The sequence below is a fragment of the Dunckerocampus dactyliophorus genome, chromosome 15 (assembly GCF_027744805.1).
Source record: "Dunckerocampus dactyliophorus isolate RoL2022-P2 chromosome 15, RoL_Ddac_1.1, whole genome shotgun sequence".
In the NCBI taxonomy this organism is placed as follows: Eukaryota; Metazoa; Chordata; class Actinopteri; order Syngnathiformes; family Syngnathidae; genus Dunckerocampus; species Dunckerocampus dactyliophorus.
In genome coordinates, this window is record NC_072833.1 from 21,842,175 (window position 1) to 21,865,909 (window position 23,735).

At 39.8% G+C, this 23,735-nt stretch overlaps 1 protein-coding gene across 7 annotated transcripts in view; it reads left to right on the forward strand.

Annotated features, from left to right (window-relative positions):
* afap1 (actin filament associated protein 1) overlaps positions 1-23,735 on the forward strand; it is a 60,584-nt gene that overhangs the window by 10,916 nt on the left and 25,933 nt on the right. For 5 of the 7 annotated variants that reach the window (XM_054753299.1, XM_054753298.1, XM_054753302.1 and 2 more), the window contains exons 2-3: positions 8,454-8,582; positions 13,406-13,503. In XM_054753299.1, the coding sequence (XP_054609274.1) occupies positions 8,454-8,582; positions 13,406-13,503 (227 nt within the window). The remainder of the gene's footprint in view (positions 1-8,453; positions 8,583-13,405; positions 13,504-23,735) is intronic. The other 2 variants (XM_054753300.1, XM_054753304.1) reach the window with 1 other exon arrangement.

Here is a 23,735-nt window from a genome sequence, read left to right on the forward strand (position 1 = left end):
GCGTCTGCCTGACGGTAGGAGTGTGAATAATGAGTGTTGTGGATGTGTGCTGTCCTTGATGAGGTTGTGTGTTCTTCGTAGGACTCTAGATTTATAAATGTCTTTCAGTGAGGGGGGGGCTGCCCCAACAATGTTCTGTGAGGTCTTGATCACCCGCTGGAGTGCCTTCCTATCACGTGTTGTACAGTTACCGTACCAAACAGTGACGGAGGCGGTAAGGACACTTTCGATAGTGCATCTGTAGAAGCAACTCAGGATTTTGGTGGACATGCCAAATTTCCTCAGTCTTCTTAGGAAGTACAGTCTCCTTTGGGACTTCTTCATAATTTGTTGGGTGTTGTGAGACCAGGTGAGGTCCTCGCTGATGTGTGTGCCAAGGAACTTGAAGGTTTTCACCCTCTCCACCTCAGTCTCATCAATAAACAGGGTTTATGCGGCTCCTTTTCCCTTGTTCTTGGGTCAATGATCATCTCTTTAGTCTTATCTGTATTGAGATGGAGATTGTTATCACGACACCAAGCTATGAGGTCCGCCACCTCTCTTCTGTATGACGTTTCAACACCACCAGTGATCGGTCCCATGACTGAAGTGACATCCGCAAATTTAATGATGCTGGTGTTGTTCTGGGAGGCCACGCAATCGTAGGTGAAGAGCGTGTAGAGGAGCGGACTCAGCACACACCCCTGTGGGGTCCCAGTGCTCACAATTCTTGAGCTGGATGTGCAATTGTGGACTCTGACTGACTGGGGCCTGCCTGTGAGAAAGTTAAACACCCAGTTACAGAGGGAGGGTGACAGGCCAAGTGTGAGGAGCTTATTTGTGAGTTTGTGGGGGCTGACTGTATTAAAAGCAGAGCTATAGTCTATAAATAGCATTCTGACGTATGTGTCCTGGCCCTGTAGGTGAGAAAGGGCTGTGTGGATGGCAGTGTTGACTGCATCATCCGTGGACCGGTTCTGGCGATATGCAAACTGTAGAGGCTCCACAGTTGCCGGGATGCTCTTTTTGATGTGGGTCATGACTATTCTTTCAAAGCACTTCATAACAATAGGAGTGAGTGCTATAGGGCGATAGTCATTCAAGCAGGTCACGTTGCTCTTCTTGGGTACGGGCACTATGGTGGTGGACTTAAAGCAGGTCGGTACAGATGCTTGTGCAAGCGACAGGTTAAATATGTCAGCAAGCACATCAGCTAGCTCTGATGAGCAAACCCGAAGTGCACGTCCTGAGATGTTGTCTGGGCCTGCTGCTTTTCGTGGGTTTGTTTTGTTTAGAACCCTGCGCACATCAGCTGATGTCACCATGAGAGGTGAGTCCTGTGTGCTCCCCAAGTCCAGCCACCCTCTCTGCTCATCAGGAGTTTGGGTGTCAAAGCGGGCATAGAACTCATTCAGCTCATCTGGAAGTGTGGTTTGGCTGGACGTGGCTACGCTACTCCGCTGTCGATAGTCTGTGATGTGCTGGAGCCCCGCCCACATGCGCCGATGGTCTGAGGTGGAATAGTAGCCCTCCAGCTTCTGTCTGTACTGTCTTTTGGCCTCTCGTATGGACCTCCTCGGGTCATATCTGGCCTTTTTGTAGTCATCAGCGGTGCCCATGACAAATGCAGTCGAACAAGCACGTAGCTTAGCCCTTACATCACAGTTCATCCCCTGTTTTTGGTAAGGGTATTTTCTGTAATACTTGGTGGTGGTAACAGTCTCTATGCATGTGCTAATGTAGCCAGTAACAGCAGAAGCATAGTCATCCAAATCAACAGTACAATCTTCCCTCCCCGCTGCAGTTTTAAACACATCCCAGTTTGTGCAGCCAAAGCAGTCCTGAAGTACTTGATCAGTTTCTTCATTCCACACTTTAACTTCTGTACTTACAGGGGGAGCTTTTTTAAGAAGTTGTCTGTATGTTGGATAAAGGAATATAGAGATGTGGTCAGCCTTTCCAAAGTGGGGTCTTGGAACAGCCTTCAAAGCACCTTTCATGTTTACCAGACGCTAAAGTCCGATCTCCCCGGTAAGCAGCAAATGTTTCCAACTGGATCGCCGAGTCCGGTATATCCTCCGTCAGCCAGGTTTATGTGAAGGTGAGCACACCATTCCCTGATCTCACGTTGAGCTGTAATCCTTGCTCTTAGTTCGTCCATCTTGTTTTCAAGAGAGCGGACGTTGGCTAGCAGCAGGCTTGGTAGCGGTGGCCTAGTCGCTCTAGCTTTTAGCCTAGCTTTTAGCCTAGCCTGCTTGCCTCGTTTACGCCTCAGATGCTTTGCTCGCCGGGTATTCAGCTCACCAGGCCCGCAGGCTGCTGCGTTCTCCCGGCGCAGAAGAAAGGCAAAGTCTGAGAGGCTAAATGAAAGTTCATGGTGAACCCTGCCGATGTTAAAAAGTGTCTCTCTGTTGTAATGTACTGCGTGAGTGTGTTGAATGTCCAAAATGAACAATAAAGTAGCAAAAAATAGAAAACACGGGAGAGTGTCACAGAGACGTCTGCAACGCCATCTTTGATATGTCTGATATGTATGATATGTATGATATGTTTGAATGTGCTGCAAGCATTATATCCCACCCTCTTCCTGCTTTGAGTACGTAAAGTACGCCCAGCCCATTGTTATGTTGTTGCTGTGGTTACATTTGTCAGTTTGTCAGTAAATAGTCACATCCACATGGGAAGGTTTTCAGGTCGGATCACTGGGTGAAAACGATGTACTACAGAAGGCACACCTACGTGAGTCGCTGTAAACAGACACAGACGGAACCACTTGACACGCCAAAACTATAGAAGATAGAATGCATGCACATAAGTCCGTCTTCCACTACACGCAAACAAAACAAGAATCGTATGTGTGTAATTTGTGTGTGCATCTCTGCTCCACGTGTAGTTCATAGAGGGCGGTGAGGTTTTCTTACAGTAGTGCTAATGGCATCAACTGCAGAACAAACACAGCTCTGTAGTCCACCATTGTTGTTTAGCATGCGGGGCTCCTGCTTGTTCTTCTGGTCACGTGATGGCGACGGGGCGGTGACGTCATCGTTTTCAGAAAGCAGCGGTTTGCTTGTCTATACGGCAACGACAAGCTGGCATTATCAGATTTTTACACTCTGGAAGCTGTCTTAAAAAAAATTTAAAAAAAAAATTTGAGGGCACGCAGTGTGTGTGTGTGTGTGTGTGTGTGTGTGTGTGTGTGCACGCGCCATGACATGTACGTGAATACCTGTTACCAGTTTCAGCCATGAATGCCAGTTATATTATTTGGGTTGAATGAAAATTTACAGCAATTTTTATGCAGTTGAACTCGTTTTGAACTCGAATTGTGAAAAATGTAGACTTTTTTTCATCTGTGACGTTTTTTAACTTTCTTAAAAGCCCTGTAAATGTAAACATAACTTCAGCGTTCTCGTAGCAGCACATCTTTATTCCTACACCTTTGTGTTCTTTTGACGTTACAACTTTTTTCCACGTAACATTGCAACTATTCTTTTAGCATCACAACTTTAATTCTTGCAACTTTTCAACTCTCAACTCTTTTGCAATATTAGAAATTATTTTTTTTTATATTCTGACTATTTCAACTTTAAAAAACGTAAAAAATCTTTTGAAATTTTCTTCTCGCAATGTTAGGACTTTTTCCCAAACCTAATTTTCCAAAAATGTACAACTTAATATGTTTTTGTTTGATAATATTACAATTAATGATTACGATCATATTTTGTCTTTTAATATTTCAACTTTGTTGCTAGAATGACCTTATTTTCCCTCATAATATTGCGCGTTTATTCTCGTAAAAAATTATCTCGTTAGAATATTTTTTTCAATAGTATGACTTTATTCTGGTAAAATTACAGCTGTTTTTTTCCATTTCTGCAATTTTTTTTAACTTCCAAAAATGTTAACTTATGTCAACTTTCTTTTTTTTCTTTTTTAAATTATGACTTTATTTTATTCTTGTTACATTATAACTTTATTTTGTTTACTTTTCATGATGATATGACCTTAAAAAGACACCTTATTTCTTTAATATTTCATCTTTGTTACTAAAATGACGTTATTTATCGTCATAATATTACAACGTTATGCTCGTTAAAAAAAGGCTTTAACGAGCATAATGTTGTAATATTATGACGATAAATATATATAAATATATTTAACTTTTTCTCATAATATTTAGACTTTATTCTTGTAAAATTACTGTTGATTTTTCAATTCTTGCTCTTGTAGTTAAATTGTATTTTTAGACTGTGCAGCGGGTCAGTAAAAAAAAACAGCCATGGGCCACAAATGGCACCCAGGCCACACTTTGGACACCCCTGCTATAAATGATAAGACTTTATTCTTGTAACTATACGGCTTTGCTCTTATAGCATCATGACTTTATTTCTTGTAAATTTGCGTCTTTTGTATCATAATATGACATAATATCCATCCATCCATCCATTTTCTATGCCACTTATCCTCATTTGGGTCGCGGGTATATGACATAATATGTCTCATCATATTTTTACAGCATCCCAACTTTATTCTTGAAACTAAACACCTTTTTCTTGCAGTATCACAGCTTGATTCTTGTAGATGTAAGACTTTTTCCTCGTGATATTACCGATGTGTTCTCTTTACGTTAGTATTTTTCTGTAACAGCATGACTTTTCTGATAATATGGCGTCTTTATTCTCGCAACTACAGCCTTTTTTGCGTAATACTAGAACTTTTTTTCTCGTACCGTTCCACATTTTGCTCTTGTAACTTTCTGACTTTGTTGTCTCGTGGCATCACAACTTTATTCTTTGGAAAAATATGACAAATTTGATTCGTACCACTACTTTTACTATCTTTGTTCTTCTTTCCAAATCGGTGTCTTGTTCACTTTAATGATTGTACTATTTCAGTGATGTGCGGCTATGTGATCCAGTATATAGCCACTCTGTGTAACTCTCATTCATCCCAGGCTCTTTACAATTTGGAGTGCCAGCACCCTTTAATTATCCCTCAGAAAAAAAATATAAGCGGGAGCATCTTCACTCTCTCCAAATTCTATAAACCTTCCACCCAGTACCTCCGTCCCGTCCTCTTTCTCAGTCTCCAGATTTTTGCAGATGTATACTTTTGGTTAGGGAAAACATCTGGTCGTACGCTGAAACCACCTGTTTGATAGCGATCGGTTAGCGCTCGGACCTCGTAATTACAGACCCTACAAACGCGGAGGCAGGGAGCGGGGCGGCTCGTCTTTCGTCGTATACGAATACCGTAATGGCATGTCCTATCATTTGTCTTTCTGGTGTTGCGCCAAAAAGTTGAAGCCTGACAAAATACGTCTCGTGTGACGTGTTAAATACTTGTCAGACACGGCTTTCAACACAACGGCAGGAGAAATGAGTTGGAAGTCGTTTTTTTTCCATCATGTTCTGTTGTAGCAAAATGAATGACACCGCTAGGGCCCTATGAAAACTGTTTTATTTTCTTTCTCAAATTCTGTTTTTATTTTTTAGATTTCCATTTTTTACCTTTTACACTTATTTTACCAGCAGAGTGTGTCCTTTTTGGGTTAGTGAATAAAATGTCCATTAATTAAATGCAAAAATCCTTACATTTATTGATGGAATACATTACTGGCCAATTTTGCCCAGTAATTGAGAAATGGATGTAGCCTAGCTAACTTTTCTAATGGCATGTCAGCGTCTGCACATATTGCGACAAAATCTTCAACAAACTGTAATGTCGTGCTTGTGATTAAGGGAGATGTAGTCATCAATGTAATTCCAATTGCGTTATTAAAGGGATAGTTTGGATTTGGAAGTGTGTTGTGTGTGTTGAGAATGTGTCTTGACGGTTAAGAAGGTGCCTCTTGTCTTTTTAACTCAGAACCTGCATGTCGGTAGCAGGCATTGTAAAATGCTGGCTTACATTAAAGCGGTAAAGCAACACGGTGCAAACACTCATCCAGCCTGAGTCGCACACACACAGCAGCACGAGCCTGCTCTCCTAAACTAAGCTAACGCCACTAGCTTCCATTCACGATTCGTAAGAGAGGACTTTCCAAGTTTTTTGGCCGCCATTTTTCGTTCGGGAGGGGGCAGGTTACTGTTTGTGATGAGATTCCGCCACGATTGAGCGGTCCGCCGGGGGAAATACTTCCCCACATAAACGTTCCTTCTCTTCATGATGACATAATTTAATTCACATGTCACTTTCCGTGAGATTCTGCGTTTAACATAAATTCCACTGCTTGTCGGCCTACATTCTTGTTCCTTTGTTTGTTGGCCATTAGCTTTGGTTTGCGCACCAGACTCACGAAATACTAGGGGTGTAATGATTTATTTTAATAATGATTCGAATCGTATCACGATTCGAGGTTGCTGATACGAGTCAAGGACGATATTGGTTCATTTAGAACGATATGATCCAAAATGATTCGGTAACTTTAAATCGATTCAGTAACTTTTTTGCCAAAAATTCAATCAGTGTGACTGTGAAATAAATCCCTGGATACTGGACAGATTTCTGTTGGGAATCAGGTCTAAATTATTAATAATGATGACATACTTAAGAATAAATTATTGAGTACAAAAAATGAGATAAAAATGCAATACAAAATCAGGATGAACAGACGGTGGTATAGCTTGCCATGGTTAATTATTTACTTTCAATAATGCAATCCAAACCTGCGCTTTGCATCCAAATGTAAGGGACATTATGCAAATTCCTCAGCAAATGAATGTGGAATGGTATCTTCAATTAGATGTTGAAAGTATCTCACCTGTACGGTCCGAATGAACATATTATAACTCATGCTTGTATTACACTTACTCAATCACCCAGTCACAGTCAGTCACATCTTTGTTCGTACAAAGTGATGTCAACTATCCCACATTCTTAACGTCATCACTCTGCATTTGTTCTTCCAGCACTGTGTGTGCCTGTGTGTGTGTGTGTGTGTCAGGGATGCACATTCATGACTGACGTGTTTCATGTACTTGTATGTCTGAAAATAGTGACAGACTGGGAGATGACAATTAATGAATTGTGCACGGGAATACAGCATTTTCCACAACGTTGGCAAATTATGCTCTCAAAACGAGGTTATGGCCAAATCATGCAGTCTATGGGCCAAATACCGTCAAAGATAATTAAGTCTTACCTGTGAAAGCTTATTCCCTGAGGTTTGGTTTGGGCAGTAACACGAGTGAATGAGGGATCTTCTCCGCTCTGACTCCTGCCACATCCATTATGGCGGCGACGTTGACGTGCGTTGACGCTCAGAGTAAGAACAACTACAACTCCCATGCCACATACCTGGAACACAATGACGTCATAGACTGAATCGAGTAACGTTTAACGTCTTTATCATTAAAAGTGCTAAAAAAACCCCCACATCCATATAAAGCCTGCTGTGATTAAATACTGTGCTTTATTTCCTAGTATCTATTCAATCGATTCATTACCTTTTAAATGATGTTTGATCGATATAGATGTCGTCCTGAAAGGAAACTTGAGAACCCAGATCGCTGTAGTTGAATCTTAGGAATACAAATTGACGCATCAACGTAGTGAATGAATCGTTACACCCCTACTAAATACGTAACTCATGATAATTATTCAACTTTGAGAAATTTTAACACGTCAAAACCAGTAAATGTTTCATCTCCAGTCAACACAAGGGTTTGTGCTTACAACGTGTCTCGTTAAATCAGACCTAACCCTTTAGACACCAGAGTTGTTTAAAGAAAATATTTCAATTTTTACTGTATATTACTATTTCAAAAGGTTGTAGCTTGAAAATGGTTAGAGATAAAGGCATACTGTATATTAGAAAAATCATCAGTATGACCCAGAGTTTGTGATGGGAGTAAATGTACTCATCTAATTTGCATATTATGACATCACCAGGCTAAACATTTGTCCGATCCCTGTCTCCACGATACCCAGCAGGCTCATCTAAATGTCTGATCTTCTTGTGACACTCTTCCTCATCTCTCAAGCAAACCCCAGCCACCATCGTCGTCGTTTACAGCGGGATCTTGAACACCACTGCTACCTCCACCGCTATTAGCGGTGCATTTTCTGCTGCGGATTCTACCGCGTATGCCCTTATTTCCTTTTGACCACCCCTGCTACACCCACCACGGGGAACCCCGAACACGGGGAAGCAACGCATCGGCTCCAGTATGTGCTGCTTGTGGACTGTCATGGTGACAGACTCGCTGCCGCCAAGTGCACGGGGGTTCAAACTCTAAAAACCTATAAAATTTGCATAGAAACACACCGATGAATCATGATGTTGTTCTCATAACTGGAAACCTTTTCTCGTATAAGTACGACATGATCCTCGTCTACATTATGACTATTCTTGTAGTAGCACAACTGTATTCTTATAACTTTAAAACTTTTTTTCACTTAATACTACAGCTTTTCGCTCCCTAATGTGATTCTCGTAGCATCACAACTTCATTCCTCTTCCTATTTCACAGCAATGGAGGAGTTGGTGCACGAGCTCCGCTTGTTCCTCGAACTTCTCGATCGGGAGTATCTTAGCGCCGGAATCCGAGAGAAGAAAACACACCTCTCCAACATCCTTAACAGAGTCATCTCCGAGAAAGGTAACATGACTATTGTTGTAGCACACGTCACATGGCAACTTCATTCTTTTAATATTCCAGATTTATTCCTGGAGCCTCCGACATTTTTCTCATAGCATTGTACTGTAACTTTATTCTCATAGTATCCTGACTTGTTTTCTCAGAATATCCTAACTTTATCCTTGTAACATCACAATTTGTTCAACTTTTTCAATTTTTTAATTGCCGATGTTCCCATCATTCATGAGCTGTGATCGAAGATCTAAAACTTTTTCAATGTACAGTAATCCCTCGTTTATCATAGTTCATCGGTTCCAGGCCCGATTGTGATAAGTCAATTTCCGCAAAGTAGGATTCCTTATTAATAAATTGAACATTTAAGGTTATATCAATATTTTCATAGTTAGAGCATAAAAAACCTCTTTGTGACTTTATAAATACAGTTTTTAACATTATTAGAACCCTGTAGTCATGATTAGTCACCTTTTAATAATTACAGAAAATAAGGCATATTAGACATAAATAAAACAGAACATATACTCACATGTCAACATTGGGAGAGTTCCTTGTTGTTTTTCTTGACAGCGAACTTCCTGCGGTTGTTATTGTCTCATCAGTGTATTGTAATGGTGGATGAATGACACCACATCTGTAAATTAGTCAGCCTTTTAATTTGAAGTAGACACAGGGCACTGTGTCTTACAGGCAGATGCTCAAACCACAGCATGAATATTTCAACACTTTGTAGTTCTCTTCTTCTCCAGACTGTTTCCTAAAAGCTAGCTCTAACCAGCATGCAGAACGTCACTGCCCTCTGTAGGCCACACTCGAAACCGCAGCTCAGAACTTACACAATACACCCTTCGCTACAGTAACATAACTGACACCTAGTGACCAGTGTAGAAAACTACATATCACGTCTTTCAAAGAACACTACACTTTTTTGGGGAATTTTGCACATCATCCATTCATTCTCTGTGTGTTCTGAAAATATAAAAACAGCCAAACGTACAGTGATGGGACACACCTATTCCGCCTACAAAGCCTGCTATTAAAACACCTCCAGCAATGTTTTATGGTTTTATATCCGTGCTGTAACCATGTAGTAACAGCTATATTCATGATAACATGTAATACTTAAAGCATTTTGCCGTATTTTGGTCCTTTTTAAGCATTAGCAGAACTTCCTTCCTGGGCGCATTGATTTCACATAGCAACATAGAAAGGAACGCTGCACCTAGCGTTAACTTTTCTAAACTCAAAAATAAAAACACAGCGGCAGCTCCAATATGTAGCGTTAGCTTTCGGTAGTGGTCTGATGCATTGCTGACGCGCTGTGAGCGAATGTGTGGTGAAACTAGGCGCTAGCTGGCTAGCAGCTAGCCGGTGTGGTGTGGTGTGGCGAGGTGTCAATACAGCGGTAACATAGTTCTTCAGTGTAACATTTTTAATAATAATAATAATAATAACAACAATGTCTGTCTAGCTTGGTTAATATGCAGGTCACATTATGTAAATGGGGTGTTTTTTACAGGTTTTGGATTTTTTTTATTAGAAGTCTTTATAAGCGGAATAGGTCATGTTTTGACTTGTTTGTTGAATTCAGTAGTGTTTCTCACCTCAATACTGTAAACCAAAATGGAGCCAAACAAAGTTGCAAGTGCCAAATATTGATGAAGATGCCATATTGATGAAGAATGTAACAAAAACTACTGAATTCAAGAAATAAGTCATGACAAAACAGCAAGATGGTATCTGTGTGGTGTCCCGCTGCCACATCTTATCTCTGGGAACAATAGTCCTCAGTGAAGGTAAAAGCAACCTTAAATGTTTACTTTTACATTTATCATTTATACGATTTTAGAATTGCTTTATGCATATAAAACTCTAAAAACTTGTTTTGTATTAACATTTTTGAGAGTCAACTGCTGATGACATCATACTTCCGGTTCCCGTTGTCATCTTGCTCTGCTAGCTAATAGGATGCTAACAAGAAAAGACATTTTCTGATTAAAAAATGTATTAAGAATACAGCTGGACTCATGCAGTGTATCAATATCACGACAAGACATGCGCTACCCGGAGAGTGCACGCAAACAGAGGCAAAATTTTGCCGTAAATTTTCAACGCTACCTGAAAAACACGCTAACCGGGGCGAACGCTAACCAAGGTTTCACCGTATTAGGGCTTTATTCTTACTGTCACAGACACGTCACAGTCACACACACGCACACACACACACACACACACACTTTATTCTCATAACTTTCCAATTTTTAAAAATAATTTACTTCATCATGCCCGTGACCCATAAGAATGTAAGTTGCATAACCAACAAAACAATGCATAAATCCAGTCCATCTACTGTACTATATACGGCCCATATACTGTATATCCAATAGACAGCGGTCCCATTTAAATACAGTGGAACCTCGGTTAGCATCATTTATCCTTTCCAGAAGGTTCGACTCAAACCAAAACGTCCTCCTAAGGGAATACATTTTTGTTACTAATGCTAATGCTAGAACTAATGCAAATCCAATTAATCTGTTTTGGACACCCAAAAACAAAACTCTTTCAATTCAGTTTTTAATACAGTAAAAACCAAAACAATGCACATCAAAAAATGCAAAATGCATATAAATGACGAAGAAAGGGGTAAATGAACATTTAAAACATCCATACAAACACCACCTCCATGTTTGTAATTTCTTGAATTGGATCGGGTTTCTCATCTTCTTTTATCAAAGTTAACTGCTAATGACGTCATAGACGGGCGACAGAGCTGGGGGACAATGACTTCCGGTTCCAGTTTCCAGTTCATAACATGCCAACAGGGACGTTTTGTGACAAAAATCTATACATTCAACAAAAATATAAATGCAACACTTTTGTTTTTGCTCCCCTTTTTTTTTTTAAATGAACTCAAAGATCTAAAACGTTTTCCACATACACAATATTACCATTTCGCTCAAATATTGTTCCCAAATCTGTCTAAATCTGTGATAGTGAGCACTTCTCCTTTGCTGAGATAATCCACCCACCTCACAGGTGTGCCATATCAAGGTGCTGATTAGACACCATGATTAGTGCACAGGTGTGCCGTCGACTGCCCACAATAAAAGGCCACTCTGAACTGTGCAATTTTATCACATAGCACAATGCCACAGATGTCGCAAGATTTGAGTGAGCGTGCAATTGGCATGCTGACAGCAGGAATGTCAACCAGAGCTGTTGCTCGTGTATTGAATGTGCATTTCTCGGCCATAAGCCTTTTCCAAAGGCGTTTCAGAGAATTTGGCAGTACATCCAACCAGCCTCACAACCGCAGACCACGTGTAACCACACCAGCCCAGGACCTCCACATCCAGCATGTTCACCTCCAAGATCGTCTGAGACAAGCCACTCGGACAGCTGCTGAAACAATCGGTTTGCATAACCAAAGAATTTCTGCACAAACTGTCAGAAACCGTCTCAGGAAAGCTCATCTGCATGCTCGTCGTCCTCATCGGGGTCTCGACCTGACTCCAGTTTGTTGTCGTAACCGACTTGAGTGGGCAAATGCTCACATTCAATGGCGTCTGGAGGTGCTCTCTTCACGGATGAATCCCGGTGTACACTCTTCAGGCCAGATGGCAGACAGCGTGTGTGCCGTCGTGTGGGTGAATAAAACAAAACTGCACATTTCTGAGTGGCCTTTTATTGTGGGCAGTCTAAGGCACACCTGTGCACTAATCATGGTGTCTAATCAGCATCTTGATATGGCACACCTGTGAGGTGGGATCGATTTATCTCAGCAAAGGAGAAGTGCTCACTATCACAGATTTAGACAGATGTGTGAACAATATGTGAGAGAAATGGTGATATTGTGTATGTGGAAAAAGTTTTAGATAGTTTTGAGTTCATCTCATAAAAAATGGGAACAAAAACAAGTGTTGTGTTTATATATTTGTTGAGTATAGTTGAACTCAGTGTATTAATAACACAAGACATGTACCATATTGTAAAAATACTGTATTGAAATCTACGCAAAATTTTCACATGTGCATGGCTCAGATCAAAGGTACCCTTAGAGTGAGGAAGCTTACCAAACCATAAATTAAACCTGTTCATGTTTTTATGTTTTTATTTTGCGCTAGCACGGCTATGTTGTAAAAAAGAGTCTGTATTTGGACATTGAAATGTTACATGTAAAGCATGTCTACTTTTGTTGTGAAATTAACAATATTTTCTCTGATAATTTTGTCATGATTTCTACTTAGAATTAAAGAATGATGTCTGAAATTGGTTTCTAATGTGTTTTATTCAAATATTCTCAGTGTTAAAAAAAAATAACTGTTGTGTAATCATTAGTGAAAAGTACATAACCTTCGTGTCCGCCTGCCGATAAAAATTTTGAAGAACATAATTCCATGGAAAAACAAACCCCATGATGATTACAATGGTATGTATTCATGGAATAATTACTCAACTCTGCAACTAAAGTGATTTTTTTTTAATGTATAAAAGAGTAAAATAGATTATTTGAACAAGGGTCTAACACCGAGTGGACACCGAGTTATGTGCATTACATTTAAGAAAAAGTGAACTTCGGAGGGTTGCTATGGGAAATGGAAGATGTCTCGAGCTCTGGTATGTTGGGTGTGTGTGTTTTGCAATGTTTGAAGTTTGTGTTGATAACATTACCAAGGTCTATCCACGAGTTTGAAATTTTAAATGTAACCCTTGGGTACCTTTGATCTGAGCCATGCACACATACATTTTCTCTGTAAACCGAAAAATGTGCTCACAGGGGTGTGCGCTAATGGAGGTTTGACTGTATATTAAAATGTGTTCAAATACAGAATGTTCTTCCCTAGAGCTGTTACGTAAGCCAGACATCCACACTGGACTGCCAGCCCCACCTCAGATGCCACTGCCTGAAATCCCTCACCCATGGCTGGTAAGACCTTTTCTGACCATCACTTCATGAAACAACACTGCATTACTGCAACTTCCCTGACTTGTCGCTTCTTTAGCTCTGTTCATGACCTTTGTGCAAAGTGGCGGTTAGCATAAATAGCTGGCGGTAATACTAATTGTACTAAGTACCCCCGTAGCATCACTATATTCTTACCGTTTTTCTCGTAATATTCCAACTTTATTCTCATAGTATTTTATTTTCTCATAACTTTGATCCTTGTAATACTCCAAATTTCCTCATACAGTAAGTTTGTTTTTTCATGTTTTTATTTTCATAGCATAACAACTTTTTTCTTGTAACATTACAACTTTTTCTCGTGTGTAATATGACATTGTTTTCGTGGTATGATGGCTCTTCTCAATAATGTTATGTTAATTCTTGTAAAATTGCAATTTAACTTTTTTCAAGTAATGATACCTTTGTATTTTTGTATCATCACAACTTTTTTTTTCATAATATTACACTTAGCAGTCTTTTGACTGAATATTGTACAAATTCCAGATGCTATAACAAATCGAGGTTAGTTTTCTACTTCCTGTTGTTGTTCTTAGCATGTCTTTGCGATACTAAGTGTAAAAGCAACACACAACCACTTTAATACAGTATTGCTGTGAGTTGTAGTTACAGGGAATCTGAATAAGTGAACTGCAGAAAGGGTCAGTATGGGGGAGGAAGAGACACCCTTGACCACAATCTGTCTGTGATCCGTCGTAGTCCAGCCAAACCAACAATGCTGGGCAAGACAAGCAGCCGTGCGGCTTTAGAAGCTTCAACAGTGTGGCTACAGTCAGTCTGTGGTGGCCATCTTGGAAGTCGTCACTGCACACAAAGCTTTTGTAAAGTCGTGTGCCTTCTACATTGTAGTTGTAACCTGTAGAAAAGTGCTATATAAATGTGTTATGACTTAGGGGTGTCAAATTGAAGTATTAATAACGATTAGTTAATTAATTAAATAATTTTACTGTTTCTGTACGCGAATTGGCTTTTATGAAATCTATTTTTATGAGGTTTTTTTTGTGCTTTGGCGTTGGGGGTGGAAAACAATGGTCAGTTACACCCTGAAGTGGACACTGATTGGCTGTCATTGTGTTTGGACTTGTTTAGCCTAAGCCAATAGGCTCCCATTGTAGTTGGTAGGGCAAGGTGAGGAGCGGGGAGTAACGGAGCGGAGACTTGAAAATGCTGGAGCATGGGAGAGTTGTCGGTCCAATGAATGGGAAATTTACATTTCAGAAATGCCCCGACGGCACCATTGATAAAGGTGCAGTGTTATGCCTTCTTGGTAAGAAGGAGTTTGCTTATCACCGAAGCAGCTCAAGTTTAGCCTACAATATCAGCGCAATCACGAGTGCGGCCACAGCTAACGTTAGCAGCAAAGACGTTAACAATTTAGCGAGCAATAGCAAAGCTCTTCACCAAACTAAACTCGAGGAGAACACAAGTGTTCTTGACAAGTAGATAGCGATGAACTGCAGGTTGATAAACATAGTGGAAGACGAGGTGTGAACAGAGGTGTTGCAAACTGCATCCAATGACCCATCCTACAAGCCACCGTGCAGGACTACAGTGACGACGGAAAGGCAAACTAAGTTAAGATTTTGGTGGAGGATTTGCCCAACTCTGTTGTTGTAACGGGAGATCACTGGACCTCAGCTGGTTCAGCGTTCAATATTTGTATTGCTCAGAAACTTGTTCTTACTATTTTTTTATGTGTTAACTTCTGTATCTGTATGGACCTGATGTTTTATTTTATTCTTATTTTTATTATTATTTGGATATTGACAAAAGAACACAGCAATATTCCCCCTGGCGGTTAAAACTAAAGGTTGCAGGCAGCACTTGAGCCTACTCTCAAATACAGGAAAATGTAAATGGCTAGGACTGCATCTGTCCAAGTCTGTTTAAAAACAAGAAATTACTTTATGAGGCCACTTTTTTAGATTATATATCAATATTTTGATCTGCCACAATAATGTAATGAAATTAAATGAAAATACCTCAAGATGGGGTCTTTTCTCTGCATTTTTAGGTGAGATTAAAAATGTCATCAATTAATAACAGATCATAATTAGTTAAGCCCTCCTTTTTTTTAAGTGGTATTATCTTTAAGTGTGAGTATTTAGCAAAGCGCTATATAAATGTGTTATATTATTAATATTCAGCATCTTTGAGTAGCTAGAAAAGTGCTATGTAAATGCAAAGCATTATTGTTATTTGGCATCTGAGTATCTAGCAAAGTACTATATACAGTAAATGTAATATTATTCAACATCTTGAGTAAAAAAAAAAAAAGCTTTAGAAATATGATGTAGAGTATAACTATCCTAATAATGTAACATGCGGAACCAAGAAGCACGGCATGTGTCATCTCCGAGACACTATGGGGAGCACACGGCACAGAGAAAACAAACATGGCTGATTGTAGCTATCCATCGCCTCCTTGTGAGATCCGACCAGCTCCTTCTAATTTAAAAGCAGACGAGTGGAAACACTTAGACTTCTACAACATTGACAGTGGAGGCAAACTTGACAAGAGCTACGCTATACATAAGCTGTAAAACAAAGCACTAAAACAACACAACAAATGCAAAGTAATGTAACTGATCAACTAATCAGTCAGTCAATCAAGGTTTATTTAGATCATGTAAAAATACAATGGGGCCGCACGGTGGTCTAGTGGCTAGCATGTTGGCCAACACACCCTGGGTTCGATTCTCCCTTCGGCATTTCTGTGTGCAGTTTGCATGTTCTCCCCGTGTGTGCGTGGGTTTCCTCCGGGTACTCCGGCTTCCTCCCACATTCCCAAAAACATGCAGGTGAGGTTAATTGGAGACTCTAAATTGTCCATAGGTATGAATGTGAGTGTGAATGGTTGCTTGTCTATATGTGCCCTGCCATTGGCTGGCGACCAGTCAGGATGTACCTCCCCTGTCGCCCAAAGTCAGCTGGGATAGGCTCCAGCATGCCCCCGTGACCCTAATGAGGAGAAGCGGTATGGAAAAATACAGTGGAACCTTGGTTAGCGTTATTAATTCATTCCAGAAGATCCGACTCTAACCGAAACGGAGGTTTTCCCCATAAGAAATAATGTATATCCAATTAACCCGTTCCAGATAGCCAAAAATGTTAACACAAAACACGTTTTTTTTATAGTTTGACAATTATAGTTTGACATGCAGAATTCAATTGGAAATGCATATAAATGCATATAAATGATGAATGAAAGGGATAAATAAATATTTAAGGTTACGACTACCTTCATTAAAGACGTGATTCTTAACGTAACTGAAAACAGAACTAATTTTCTGGCGTTGTGACACAGCACCTCGCTCACAACACCTCGGACCAACTCCAAAACAATGCGATAGGACACCAATCTGTACTTACTGGGAAACAATAATAACTATGAATAGACAACCAAATTATCTGTCTGTATTAGCCCACATTTCATGTTTGTACACTGCTGGATGGACTGTGTATATAGCTGTGATATCAAGCACTATGTGCGCCATGTACATCAGTGCAGCAGAAACACTCAATTTCTGTCGCCATGGCTTGGCAAGCTGCACATTTACACCACCAGGTCATGCCGGTACTGACGCTCTCGGCCCCTGTCTGCTCCAATGTTTCACTCTCTGTTTTTGTCCGCTCAGCTTCTAAAACTTAGAGCTCATCCTCCTCGTGTTCAAAAAGATAAGGTCCTGGATCTTCATTTGTCCAAAAGTATATTGGTGGCAGCTCTCATGAAGTCTGCCATGATTAGAAGCTTTCTATGCTCCTGTTGTTGACGGAAGTAGTATTCATTTCTGTGGGTGATGTGAAATCAGTAGGCCAAGGAAAGAAGTTCTGGTAATGCTTAAAATGACCAAAATACTGCAAAATGCTGTCACGAATGTGCCTGTTACTACATGTGTATATATACAGGGTAGTATGTATACAAAACCATAAAACAAAGGTGGAGGAGGAGGAGGGGCCCGTGTATGTGGGTAAACATCTAAACTACAAAGTGATAAAGAACATCCATCCATTGCTTATCCTCAATAGGGTCGCGGGTATGCTGGAGCCTATCCCAGCTGACTTTGGGTGAGAGGCAGGGTACGCCCTGGACTGGTCGCCAGCCAATCGCAGGGCACATCTCGACAAAAAATCATTCACACCCACAATCCACAATTTAGAGTCGCCAATTAACTTAACATGCATGTTTTTGGAATGTGGGAGGAAACCGGAGTACCCAATGGAGATTTGAACCCGGATCTTCCCGATCTCCTGGCTGTGTGGCCAAGATGCTAACAACTAGGCCACCGTGCAGTCCGATAGAGAACATGTCATTTTCTATTGACATTTTAGAATGCTTAACCATTGAAATTATTCAAGAAAAAAGCAAAAATGTATTACTAAGTTGTGTGTATACAGTATATAGGACACCTAAGTCAAGTATTGAAATATTCGAGGACTGGAGCAAAGCAATATTTACAGATATCACTCAAAAAATAATTTTTGTATGTGGCAATTTCAATATTGATCTTGTGAATTTAAATAAGCAAAACGGAACAGATGACTTCATAGATACAATGTCACAGTTTAAGTCTATATTTTAAAGTCACCAGGCCTAATCTGGTTGGAATTGGTGATGAGGAACGTAGTTCCAGTTAATTGCTGGGGCCACTTAAGTAAAGTGCTTGGCTTCTCAAAAGAGTAAAACATTTGCATCACAAAACCGTTGCCAACAAAAAAGTCAGACCTCTCAATCGCTCTGCGTTGTTTTCTCTTCGTTTGTATCACGTGATACGAAGTCACTGTTGATGCACTACACTGCTGATGGGGAAGTTATACAAGTTCATGTCAAAAAGTCCAGACTATCCCATTAAGATGTACCTTTTCTCTAAGGTTGTATTTATCCTCTCTTATGGGGAAAAATATGGTGTACATTTTTGGGTAGTCCATTATTATTAGCTTTGTGCATAATTGTGGCTGTTTGGAAATGTGCAGTTTGGAAAATGTGTTTGAATTTCCCCAACATTGTGCAACCAGTGAACAGCAAAGAGCATAGAGTGCTTTTTGGTTTTGCCTTATTCATTATTGAGATATCCCTTGTTACTTTATACTGTATATTTGGGGTGTCGCAAGATCTTGTGAGATCACAATGTGACAAGATTTCTTTTTCAGAAAAAAATGTCTTGTGGGATTTTGTCAATATATTGCCATGTGCATTGCTTGTCTGTTTTCCTCATCTCTCGCCTCCAAACAGGCAGGAAGAGGTTTCAGTCTGTGCATTGGTTTCAGCACCTTGGCGCGTTTGTTCCATAGAAAAATGGCATGAAAGGAGTGAGCCCTTTTGTCAGTCTGGGTGGGTGGAGGGGGGGCTGGTAGCATACACACAGAAGAGCAGAAGAGTGTAATTTCGTAGTAATTAAATTAGTAAATTGCAAAAATGTCATTTTTTTCATTGTACTTTTCTTAAAAGTAATGTTAAAATCTTGTTTCGTTCTAGTAGATCCAATCTTAGTCTTGCGAACTGAGTGTCTCGTGACACCCCCACTGTACATACTTAATGTGTGATTTCCAGCTCATTTTTTGTCTATTATGAATTTTAAAAATGGATTTTCTTGTACGCTTTCTATGTTTACACTGTCTTATTTGAATTTGTATTTGAGTGTCTATTTTACTTTTGCCAAATAGCATTATTTTAGTTTTACTTTGATATATTATATAATTTGTTTTTCTCAAATCATCCGATTCAAACAATACATTGGAGCCCAGGTACACCATCCCATCCCGACTCTCTAGGACGAAACCAAAACGATCCTCACTGTTGAAAGTCAAATTGCAGTTACATGTTATTGATGCCCGTCTCTCGACATCATTTGTTCTAATGTCACATGTGCGCCAAACAACGTCAACGAATGAAAGACACCACAGTGCTAATGTGGCTGAGCTGTTAACTTTCCAGTTTGCATGTACTTCCATCAGCATACTGGGGAAAACACAGGCACAGACGAAAGATGGAAATAAACTAATTAAAGTATTTATGAGAGGAAATGTAAATATTTATTTTGGAAGTTGATTTTGGTGTGCACCTCTAAATTTTCTGGTCGTGATCCTAAAATTCTAACTGAATTACTTTAATTTCTCAAAAGTAGTTAACATTGTAATTGGAATGTCAAGAGTTTTTCAGTAAATTAAACGAACAACATAATTAATTAAACAAACAAAAAAGGCAAAAAAACCTCAATGAAAATAAAATGGACTCTCAGTCTCTTTTAGCAAAAATTGCACAAATAAAAATCACAATAATAACCCAAAACAATACAAAATAGACCCTGTCTCTGTTAAGAAAAAATCAAACACTTCAATAAAAACCACACACGCGGTTTTGTAGTGTAATTGTTAAACTAATGTAGGAGGTCATATTTGAGCTGGACCATATATCTGTAGTGGTGGAATAAAATGCAGTGTTGGCGATGTCCTTCAGCATGTCTTCTTTCATTCGGTTATGCATTTGAGGAATTACTGTTTGTGACATGTACATGTATACGTCCTCCTACGAAATTTGTACTGTCTGTCAAACATTTCTAACATTTCCCGAAATGTTTGCTTTTCGACCGTATTGAAAGTATGCATTTTTTTTGCAATGTAGCGAGTCTGTGTCTGTGAGCGTGCACCATTTTGCGCTGCTTCGTTTTATATTCACTTTGCCGATTAAACTGCACCGCCACAATGGAGCTGTGGCATTCAGCTGAGAAAACATGGCTCCATGGCTTTTTTTTGCCTTCATTCATATTAGCGTTTTGCTTGCTAACTGCTAGCACTTTGTCTGTGAATGCACTCAGTGGTCGCCCCGCCGAATGAGAGGAGGGCTCACAGACACATGCAGAGTGAACCCTCTTGTCATCCAGCCTGTGTGGAACAGAGAGACGACGAAAACAAACAGGCATATATGCACATGTCAATTTATCGAGGCGGCATAATTAACAATTTTTGTTAATTGTTTGATTAAGCAATTAATCAATTAATCGATCGTGACAGGCCAGTGAATGTTATTGTTGTGTTCTTATTGTGAATATTTCTCTTTCTTCGCTTTGCTGCCATGGCTGTGTTTTGATGAGTCCTCGGCATGCCGTCACAGCCAAGATGCCAGCGGTTCAGAAAACTCGCTGGGGGGGCGTTTTGATAATGACACTCGCATTTTATAGGTATGACAGCAGTATGACAAAAACATTTCATTACGTGAGTACTTCTATTTTGTTATTGCTTATTTCAGTATTTTTTGATTTCATGAGAATACATACTACATGCACACTTAGACAATTTCAGGTCAGAACAGTCCAGAAATGTTTGACAGTAAGCGCGCCCCAGTGAAGTCGGTGTTTTCCGGGTTACGTCACCACGCTACATTTCGTGCTGGAGCTTTGAGGAAAATGTTGCAACGGTCTTTTTTGGGTTTTTTTTTTTTTTTTTTTTTTTTTTTGATGAGACACAAATGACTCCCATATGTGTTGATGTTGGAGACCGATTCTCTTCCCCCTCCCTTGCCTGCCTGCCTTTCTTGGCAAGTCAACACACAAGGCGGTTGCGTCACGCAAGCACTACAATTTCAAGGCATTCATCATTTTTTTGTATGTAGGTCACTGACATGTCGACACTGTACTATCTGGGTTGTGTTATCCACTGAACTCCATCATATACAGACTTCATTTCCTCTTCACGAGTACAGTGCAAAGACTAGTCATTTTGTTTTTATGTAGCGAGAATACAAGAACATAAAAGAACAGTCTCTCCTTCTGCCAGTTGTTAATGCTAACCAACAGCTAACATAATAAGCCACAACGTCAAGACAGTTCCACTGAAGTCCTGCGCGATACACTACAAAAAAAGCAACAAGTTTTGCTGTAAATATTTTATTTTGTTTTCGTAATGTTAAAGTTTGTTCTCGTTATATTTTGACTTTATTCTCTCAACATTTTTTCTAGTGATATTTTGCCTTTATTCTCGTATCATTACTACGTTTTCCCCTCGCAATAATACAACTTTTCTCGTAATATTCCGACATGATTCTGTTCGGATCAGAACTTTTTCACCTGAATAATGTATTTATTCTCGTGTCATGACGGCAACTTGACCACCAAATTAAACCGACTTGGTGATTTTATGAGAGGTAATGTGGCAGAGTGCTTGGTTCCCAACCAAGAGGGTGCCGGTTCACTTCTTGCGCAGACCTTCATCCTGTTGGATAAAATTATGGTGGCCACACAGTCAGGAGATCAGGAAGATATGGGTTCGAATCTCCGTTTGGGCATCTCTGTGTGGAGTTTGCATGTTCTCCCACATTCCAAAAATATGCATGTTTGGTTAATTGGAGACTCTAGATTGTCCATAGTATGAATGTGAATGTGAATGGTATGTCTATATGTGCCCTGCCATTGGATGGCGACCAGTCCAGGGTGTACCCTGCCTCTTGCTTGAAGTCAGCTGGGGTAGGCTTCGTGCAACATTTGCAACACAAAGATATCAATGCACAATCAACGTCCATCCATCCATTTTCTATGCCGATTGTCCACACTAGAGTCGTGGGGGTATGGTGGAGCCTATCCCAGCTGACTTCGGGCAAGAGGCGAGGTACACGCTGGTTGCCAGCCATTCGCAGAGCATACATAGACAAACAACCATTCACACTCAAATTCATACCTATGCACACATTCATAGTGTAGAAATAACAGTGCCTCGTCTTTGATGCGCTACATCGGTCTTCCTCCAAGCAGTCAGAATCAGGGAAGTCCAACAATAAATGACGTCTCTCTCATGCCAATGTAACCCAGGGTTTCAGGATGCTTGCTGATGTGGAAGTTCGGTGTAATTAAAGGATGAGCGCTATGGTTACAGCTAGGCAAATTTATTTACTTGCACAGTACGTCTCTGTTTGCAGCAGTCAAAGGACCTTCTCAACCCACACAAAATAAGAGGGCTGTATCCTGTTTGTGTTAACAAAATGAGGTTGTAATAAAAAACTTACACCAACATTGAGGCAGAAAACAAAGTATACTACTTGTCAAAAGTAGACATTTTTTGTGAAAGTGCTCTCCTGTAAAAAGGAACTTCACAACTTTTATATTCAATTTGAATGCTTTGATATTTGTATACTGTTTGAAAACAGCCCTGTAAGAAATTCATAGTAAAGTTGATAAAAAAGTTCATATCATCATTAAACAATTCATGGAAAAGTTCAGACATTTCATCCAAAAAGAATCCGGTTAGCGCCCTTATTTACAGTAAACCATGCAAACTTTAATGACTGCCTTTTAAAAGCATCGGCATCGAGAATCGTTAAGAACTGCAATCGAAACAAGGAATCAAAACTGGAATCGTTCAAATTCAAACAATACCCAACCTCAGTGCTGTAAGAATAAAAATGTGATTTATGAGGACCTAAATAAAAACCTCAATAAAAACACTGTGATACAATGAGAAATAAGTCGGACATTACAGGAAAAGTCGTAATTCTTTGAGAAACGAGAAAAGTTTGAATGCTATGGTATGATATGATATATGGTTTATTAGTTTTAGACATGCGTGACAATGTACATTAAGCAACGTCACGTGCTTACATCTGCACAATTTAACATATCTAAAAAGGAGAAGGAAGAAGTCAAGCTTATTTAATTGTATTCCTTCTTCATGTCTGTTACTGATAATTCACCGTAACCTTAACGTGTGTTTTGTTTTGCGTACAATATGGTGTATGTCTTGTGGTGTTATTAATTCACTGCGAGTCCAACTGTTGTGTTTTGTAACATATTTTTATTACATAATTTTAGCATGAGCATGCTCTCAAAATGAAAATCCACAATGGAGCTAAACAAAGTTGCAAGGGCCATTTTGATAAAGAAGGTGACAAACACTATTGAATGACTTGGGGTGGAACCCTCCATATATTGTAAGGGGCTGTCTTGTCTTCATATCAGTGGCTTCAGCGGGGTATGTCATTACATGGAAGACGTGATTGTTGGAAAAAGACGCGATGTGGCCGCGAGATCAACACTCACGCCACCTTTGTGTTTTGCCAGGAGTGTTTTGCACCTTCTTGATCTAAAGGCTGGTACTTGCAATTTTCTGTGGCTCCATTTTGGATTATGTTGCAGCTGTGATCAAAAGAAAAGAAGAGACTTGATGTGAGAAACACTATTGAATTCAATCTGGAATGGAAAAGAAAGCAG